General features: G+C 29.8%; 1 protein-coding gene across 2 annotated transcripts; it reads right to left on the reverse strand.

The window, feature by feature from the left end:
- Nucleotides 1–5,245: 5,245 nt before the first annotated feature.
- LOC111895449 (uncharacterized) lies at nt 5,246–7,836 on the reverse strand. Of its 2 annotated transcripts, none has more exons than XM_023891525.3 (6): nt 7,596–7,836; nt 7,043–7,104; nt 6,913–6,942; nt 6,101–6,827; nt 5,814–5,984; nt 5,246–5,457 (listed from the first exon to the last, which is right to left on the reverse strand). In XM_023891525.3, exons 1-6 carry the CDS (start codon nt 7,719–7,721, stop codon nt 5,398–5,400), a joined length of 1,176 nt encoding a protein of 391 aa, XP_023747293.1. In that variant the 5' UTR covers nt 7,722–7,836; the 3' UTR covers nt 5,246–5,397. The 2 variants fall into 2 exon arrangements, with proteins under 2 accessions (XP_023747293.1, XP_023747292.1); XM_023891524.3 differs by having other exon boundaries at nt 5,814–5,990.
- Nucleotides 7,837–8,299: the final 463 nt, after the last annotated feature.

Consider the following 8,299-nt stretch of genomic DNA (forward strand, 5'->3'; position numbering starts at 1 on the left):
CAGTCTGCGGACCACATCTGTAGACCTCTGCAGTAGAAGAGGTGGACCAAACGTCTGCAGTCTGAAAAAAGAAGACTGTTTTTTTTAACATCTGTAGGCTATTAAAATAAACTGAAAGCTAAATAAACTGATTTTTTAAAACTTCAAAGTGATTTTTTAATATTTCTATGACTTTGTTATAAATAATTAACAAATCTAGATCAACTTTTATGTATTATTGTATAAAAAATAAAAATAAAAATGTTATGAATTAACGGATATATTTGATAAAAACCAACAACTTTGGTTGCAAAGTTCTAACTAGACATTATAATTAGTGATCAAAGACTTTGATATATAAATTGATGGAAATAAATTTCGATTTTTTCAATTAATTCTATTAAAAACATACCATAAATATTTTCTCGAGAAAAATTGACGATACTATATTAAATAATGTTTTACAAAATTTGACCCAAAAATATAAGAATATAGTATGATTTTTTTTTTTTTCATATTTATATAAACAACTTCTACGACTATTATTGTAATAAATCTTTATTTATAAATTTGTCAAAAATATCATGTTTGTATTGTCGAATGTTTTTTCTTTTAAGTTTTGTAATTTTTTTTCATTAATAAAGTTGGAAAAAATATAAATTAAAAAAAAACTTTAAAAAAATAAAGATATATATGTTTTTTAGGCTAGAAGATGTCTGAAGATGTTAGAAGACTCTGATCCACATCTGCACCAAGAAGAGGGCGCACAGACATTTTTAGGTCTGTAGTCTTCACAAAAACAAACAGTCTGTGAAGGTTAATGTATGCGCGTGGTCTACGCGGCGCAGACAGAAGAGGCCACGCAGATCTGCAGACAAAAAACAAACACTACCTTAAACATGAAATGCGATTTGGAAGTGGTTTCCTTTGGAATTATGTATTTAATAATCGATTGGTTTGATTTGATTTGATTAAAATAAGTCATTCCAAAAAAGTTTAGTTGTAAACTTAATTTTGCAAAACAAAATGTTGAATTAGACATCATAATTCAATATTATACATGAATGATAATGCCTAACTTGTAACAATTTAATTGGATCGATCATGATCCAAGGTGGATATATATATATATATATATATATATATATATATATATATATATATATATATATATATATATATATATATATATATATATATATATATATATATATATATATATATATATATATATATATATATATATTAAAAACAAAAAAAAATTATGTTATAACTGTTTAAACTATAAATGGTTGAACATAATATCTTTTTGTGTTGAAATATATTGATATTAACCGAATAAAGAATTATCAACTTTCATATATATATATATATATATATATATATATATATATATATATATATATATATATATATATATATATATATATAACACAATAAACAATTGTTAATATAAAAAATAAAAAAAAAAATTGACCACACCATGGGTTCAACATTTCTATGGTTTTTTTTTGGCTAATTCTATCATTTTAAACAATAACGTGAATGTTGTGATTATAATTGATGATATGAATTTGGATATGAACTCTGTCAGAAATATAAATTTCAAAAAAGGAAAACTTTGAAAGTATCTAAATCTTACACAAAATAACTCTGAGTTATTTATAACTAGACCAAGCTTTATATAGGCAAATAAACTTTTCTATCATGGACTTATTATTAAACATCCTTTCTTATAATGGACGTACTTTTGCTAGTCTAGTCTATTTATATCACAATTATAATTTCACGATACATATTAGATGACTAAGCAAACACTATTCACATTATTACAAACAACAAAACTTCATTATCCAAGTAAGAATATGTATTATATAATTGTTTTCAAACATCTTGACGCATCGTTCAGGTATAACGTTCCGATCCATCCTAATTTTTATTAACGTCATCGTATGTGCAAAATTTGGTATCAAAGCAACGTATTGTTTTTATTGTGAATTCTCATCGTTATGAATTATCATGCATCATCATAAATATTATTATGAATATGAATATTCATCGTTATGAATTATCATGCATATTACTTCTCATAATCATCATAAAATATAATAGTCATAATAACCTCCACTATCACTATCAAATTTGAAGCTATAATTTTTAATCGTAATTTTAATCTAAAACATAACTAAATTATTGTTCTTATAGAATTATAATTATGAGTTTTCCAAGTCTTAATTTTAATAAACAAGAATTTTTTTTTTTCGTAAAACAATAAAACAGTCTAAAAAATTTATTTTCAATTTAAAAGTAGATTCTAAAATATCACTAATCAATACTATATCTAATATTGAAGCAATATATATAGTAGATATTAGTATAAATTGGCAACAAGAACAAATAAAAAGTATTGAAGATAAGATAACAAAACTAATTTGTTAATTATGTCTCAAGAAATAGAAAATTCACCAATAATTATTAATAACGAAGAAAATGAATCTGGATACACTTTTGATGCTCTAATAAATAAAAACATTATTAATCAAGATGCTATACGAAAAACAAATTTTACATTAACAGAAAAACATAATTTTAAGTATCACACGTTAAAAAACTTCTATTCTAGAAAAAATATTATATATTATGGAAAAATTATAGGAGAATAACCTATACCTATAGAATCAACTCAAAGAAATATTATTATACCCATAATAAATAAACAACAAATAAGAAATCGGTTATCTAATATTAAAGAATTTGATAGGATAAAAATTGTTTATATTCATATATCAACAATTCAAGTAATTTTAAAAAGCACTTTTAGTGATTTAGATACTCCATTAGAATTAGAAATTAGAATGATCGTATAATTATGGAAGCCATCATAAAGCAACAACAACATCAGAAGCAAAAACAAAAAGCATCCCTACTCAGACATGGAAGAAACTCTCTTCATGAAAGAATAACGTCAGCAATGACACAAGCACGCATTATTGAAGCAAATATATGTCCTTTCGGTGGTGGGAGGATTGACGTAAGCAATGACGAACAAAGAAATTATTGAAGACATGTGTCATTTCCGTGTGGAAGGAATTGTAATTATTTGTCATTTATTTCGTATAATTATTATTACTAGTCGAGAGAATGTGACATAAAGTAAGTGTCGGTAGGATGTAGAATGTGACATAAAGTAAGTGTCAGTAGGACGTAAAATAAAGTGTAAGATCCTTCATAGTCTAGGGGTCTAAAATGTAAATATAGTTTGTCGTATTGCAATCATACGATTGCAATAATAATTGTAACCGACTCTTTCGAGCCTATAAATAGGGCTTTGCCCAAATGAAATAAATCAGGAGTTATTTGTGTGTTTAAGACTTGAGTTAACTCTCAATGTTCTCAAATTTTGCACATACGATGACATTAATAAAAACTAGGATGGATCGGAACGTTATACTTGAACGATGCGTAGACTTGATTTATATAATGGATTTGTTTTGATTATTTGGATGATTATATGGATGGTTTTGGATAGAGGAATAAAATAGAAATCTATTTCAATAGAGAAGAACATTGAGAGTTAACTCAAGTCTTAACACACAAATAACTCCTGCTTTATTTCATTTGGGCAAAGCCCTTTTATAGGCTCGAAAGAGCCGGTTACAATTATTATTGCAATCGTATGATTGCAATAGGACAAACTATATTTACATTTTAGACTCCTAGACTATGGAAGGTCTTTCACTTTATTTTACATCCTACTTATACTTATTTTATGTCACATTCTACCGACTAGTACAAATAATAATTATACAAGACAAATTACAATTCCTTTCACACGGAAAGGACACGTGTCTTCAATAATTTATTTGTTCGTCATTGCTTACGTTAATAATTATTGAAGACACGTATCCTTTCCGTGTGGAAGAAATTGTAATTTGTCTTGTATAATTATTATTCGTACCAGTCGATAGAATGTGACATAAAATAAGTGTTGAAAGGATGTAAAAAAAATGTAAGACCGTCCATAATCTAGGAGTCTAAAATGTAAATATCAACAATTAAGACAAATATTATTTAACTGTGTATATGTAAAGCCACAAGGATCATAAAGGGATCAACATGTCACATGTTAATCCTTGTGGCTTTGTTAATCCTTGTGGCTTTACATATACACATTTAAATAATATTTGTCTTAATTGTTGATATTTACATTTTAGGCCCCTTTGATCCTTATGGCTTTACATATATACATGTTAATCCCTTTGTGATCCTTGTGGCTTTACATATACACAGTTAAATAATATTTGTTTCTTTTCCTTCTTAATTGTTGAAATTTGCCTCTACAAGAATTATGATTATTACTTAAAAAGTTAATATTGATCTCACCATTAGAGGTGGCAAAAATTGACACGAAACCCGACACGAAATAAACGGGTTTGGATAAGATATTTTAACCCGTTTAAATAAATTGGTTGACACAACACGACACAAAAATTAAACGGGTAAGGTTAGAGTTGAGAATTTCAACTCGAATATGACTCGAAAATGACCCGTTTATTTATATGCAAGTTTTTTGAATTATTTAAATAAACTAGAAAGATACAAAACCAAAACCATAAGTAAGAGAAAACCTTCAAATTGAGTCGTTTTGTAATGTTGAAATGACTTAGCCGTCTAGATCAAGACTTAATTTCAGTTTTTCCATTCTCTCCCAAACTACCCAGTCTCTTTCACCACTCTCACATCCTCGCGACCTTTTCATCCGCCTCCCCAACTCCCACTCTTTTAATTTTGTCATCTAAACTTGCTATGACTTCATCTATTCTGCCTCCAAACTATTAGTTTTTCCTTTCTGCCTACCCAACTCCTACTCTTTTAACATGCTCAATCTTTTAACCTCACATGACAAGACATATTTCAAGGTATAGCCCTAACCCGAAACCCGACACGAACTCGACACGAAAATAAACGGGTTGACACGACACGACACGTTAATTAAATGGGTCGGGTTAGGGTCAAGCACTTTCAACCCGTTTAGTGTTTCGACACGATAAGAACCCAACACGACACGACACGATTGCCACATCTACTCACCATTAATGTCTTAATCAACATTATATTATGATCAATGATCTTACAAATCATAAAACGATCATTTCTATAGAAATACATTGTATTTAGCCCCTCTAATTCATTACCATATTCATCTATTCCCCCAACTTCAAAATATTCACAGCCAAAATTTTCAAAATAGACAACATATTTCGTATGTACATACAAACCAAACCATATATGAAATTAAGGATACATATCCCAAAACTCGTTTCACAAATGAGAAGAACACATTATCATAAATGGATTTTGTTGAAGTTTTTCAAGACAAAAAACAAGTTTACAAAATTAATGTTGAATTTAATTTTGCTACCGAAAGTAGACCTTTCGACTTGTATCCTTATCTCTGTTTTGGGTGTTGGTTTTTTCCTGTGTCAACAAACTTGCAAAATGAGACAAACAAAAAGAATAAAGATATTGCTAAAATTAGCACCTATGTTAATTGTATTAAAAAAAAAAGTTAAATGCAAGAAACAACAACATACTGTCAATGTTTTCTTTATTAAAACATTATACTTTGACCCTAAAAACAGCTCAATTTTCGTTTCAAGAACATGTAGATTAGACTTTAACAGAAATACATGTAATTTAACTTTAGACTCTAACCTATATTTACTTCCTTTTGATCCAAAAAAAAGAGGTGCATTTTCCTTTTTTGCCCCTTTCAATATGACTAAACTAAAATTCGGGTAAAACACAAAACATGAAAAGATAAAATATCGTACCTTTAGGGAAATTAACTTTTTACTTCCATTTTTCTGTACATTCCCTGTAGATTGAGCTCCTTTATCTCTAGATATAATACCCTTTTGACAAGTAACAATCTTTGTTGATGCAACTTTTTTAATACCAAATCTTTTTTCAGCTTCTTTACCAATCATTTGATTTTGTTGAACCTGCAACTTTGAAGAACAATCAAGATTAAAAAGCATCAACAATCTCACATTCCCAAATAACATTTGAACATTCTTTTTAAGGTAAAAAGTAAAAAAGTTTTCAACTTTGTTGTTACCTTGGAAGCGAGTATATTACTTATACTCCCTTGTTTGTTGGATTTGGTTAAATTTCTAACATTTTGAGCAGGGGCCTCTTTTGTCACATTCAAAACTCTAGGTTTGTTTTGTGCATCTTTACACTGATTCAAAGAAGAAGAGGAAGAAGAAGCTACACTTGATTTTCTTGAAGAAGATTTGAGCCCTCCTTCTGAACACCTCACAACCCTTACAGCTGGCCTTGTGGCACAACTTCTTCTAAGATTGTTCCTTAAAGATGTCAAGAATTCACTACTTTGGTTTGACTTTGACACCTCTAATCCTTTCTTTTCATGGTGTTCATTTCGATTAGATGTAACACTGCTCATTGCACTGCCTTCTTTTTCTTGTTCTTGGCTTGAAAAAGAACATAAACTTGGTTTTGGTTTTGAAAGTTTAGGTCTAGAGGTGTTGTTAGTAACACCACTTTCACAGCTTGAAGATACTTTTGGGGTTTTAATGGAATTGGGTTTTGTATTGTTACTTGATCCTGTGGTTCTAGAAGACTTCATGGTTAAGGTTTTGACAGGATGTTGCTTATTGGAGATAGTAAGATTGTTTCTTTGTCCCCATGCTTTTGTTTTGTAGTTTTTGCCTCTTGATTTTGAGACTGAAGGAGGGAGTTTTGGAGAAGGTGGTTCTTGAATGGTTATTGAGTTTGGATGGAAGATTGTTGAAAGTAACTGGCTTGAAGAACATTGATGAAACCTATAAAAGTTAACTTGAGAATGTGATAGAATCCAAATGAAAGAAGAAGCAAAAAGCAAAAAGCAGGTAGTTCTTTGATGCTTACTGATGGATTATATCGAACCATGAGTCATTACTGCAACAAAAGAAACGATAACATTGGACATTAGTACATTACAATCATCTCTAGCATTAAACAAGCTTATTATATAACTAAAATGAAAGGAGATACTCACCTCTCATCATTGGTCAAATCGCATATACTGAGATCAGCCCACATGGGTGCTTCAATTTGGTCCTGGATGATATGATTAAACAATGATATGAATACCTAAGATATAAATATTTTCTCATGGAAATTGCAACAAATGCATTTGGAAAGTATTTTGTAGGTGCTATTATCCAATTAAATAGAAATTCTTTTGAGAATCTTACATTAGACTACAGTGTAACAAGATTAATTGTTGCAATTTCATGGAAAGAGGGAATACCAGTCATAAGATAGAATCAAAATACATTTTGCACGCATGTAATATTTATAGAGAATGCAATGGACCAGGACTACAGGCTGAACAGAAATCCTTCACAGAGCTAAACCAAATGAACACTGATTTGAAGTGCAGGAAACAATTAATTGAACAAACACTCGAGAGACGATGATTAAAAGCATCAGGCGAATGATATACTTAAGAAAATAACCTAGAAACCAATTTCTTATCCTAGAAAGTGGTTTCATCAAACTGAAATCATGAAAGTACAAATCTGATGACACCAGGAGTACGATTTTACCAGAAAATCCCAGTGATCTACTGAGTCGGTGGTCTTAACTGCTTCAACCCCAGCGCCGATGTTTTTTCCACCGCCATCGACGGAAGATAATGCCGTTTTTCGCATATTCTTGCGTTCCGTAATCATCTTTTGATTCTACAACCCAAGCATCAAGTTCTGAGAGAATTTCGATTTCTTCTGCGATTCCATTACCTTCAAGGTCCGTTGAAGCGATTCTTCAATCTACAATGCCGTTAATCTTGAGTCGTGAACCATTTTGAATTTTTTTATAAAATGTAATACAAGCCCTCAAAATATTGATAAATATCAATCAAGTCCCTATGTTTTATTTTATGCACAAATGTTCCTCTGACTATTTATAATTTTATATCGTCAACAAAGACCCTTACAAAAAAATGAAGGATGTCATCTACTTTGATGGACATTCAGACCAGTTTTGGGTCGGTCTTGAAACGGTTAGGTCTGGGTCTCGGAACGATCCGGTCTTTTTCCGGACCGGTCCCGTCGGTCTTTTTTCGGTCCGGTCGCGGTCTTTCCGTATGTCTTTTTCGGTTCGTTTTATGGGTTTTTTTGGTTCGGTTTTTGTATTTTTTTTATTCTTTTGTTTTTTTTTTTGAGTGTTTTCCATTAACAAATATGTGATTAACACCAAAATGATAAATTAAGATTTATTAAAAATGATAATTTAAGTTTAATAAAAGAAA

Source organism: Lactuca sativa, chromosome 9, assembly GCF_002870075.4.
Source record: "Lactuca sativa cultivar Salinas chromosome 9, Lsat_Salinas_v11, whole genome shotgun sequence".
Lineage (NCBI taxonomy): Eukaryota > Viridiplantae > Streptophyta > Magnoliopsida > Asterales > Asteraceae > Lactuca > Lactuca sativa.

Coding starts and splice junctions, on each gene's coding strand:
- LOC111895449 (XM_023891524.3), bottom strand. CDS start 7,721: ATGATTACGGAACGCAAGAATATGCGAAAAACGGCATTATCTTCCGTC. Junction 7,105..7,595: donor TAGATCACTGGGATTTTCTG/GTAAAATCGTAC, acceptor CATATCATCCAG/GACCAAATTGAAGCACCCAT. Junction 6,828..6,912: donor TGGTTCGATATAATCCATCA/GTAAGCATCAAA, acceptor TAACTTTTATAG/GTTTCATCAATGTTCTTCAA.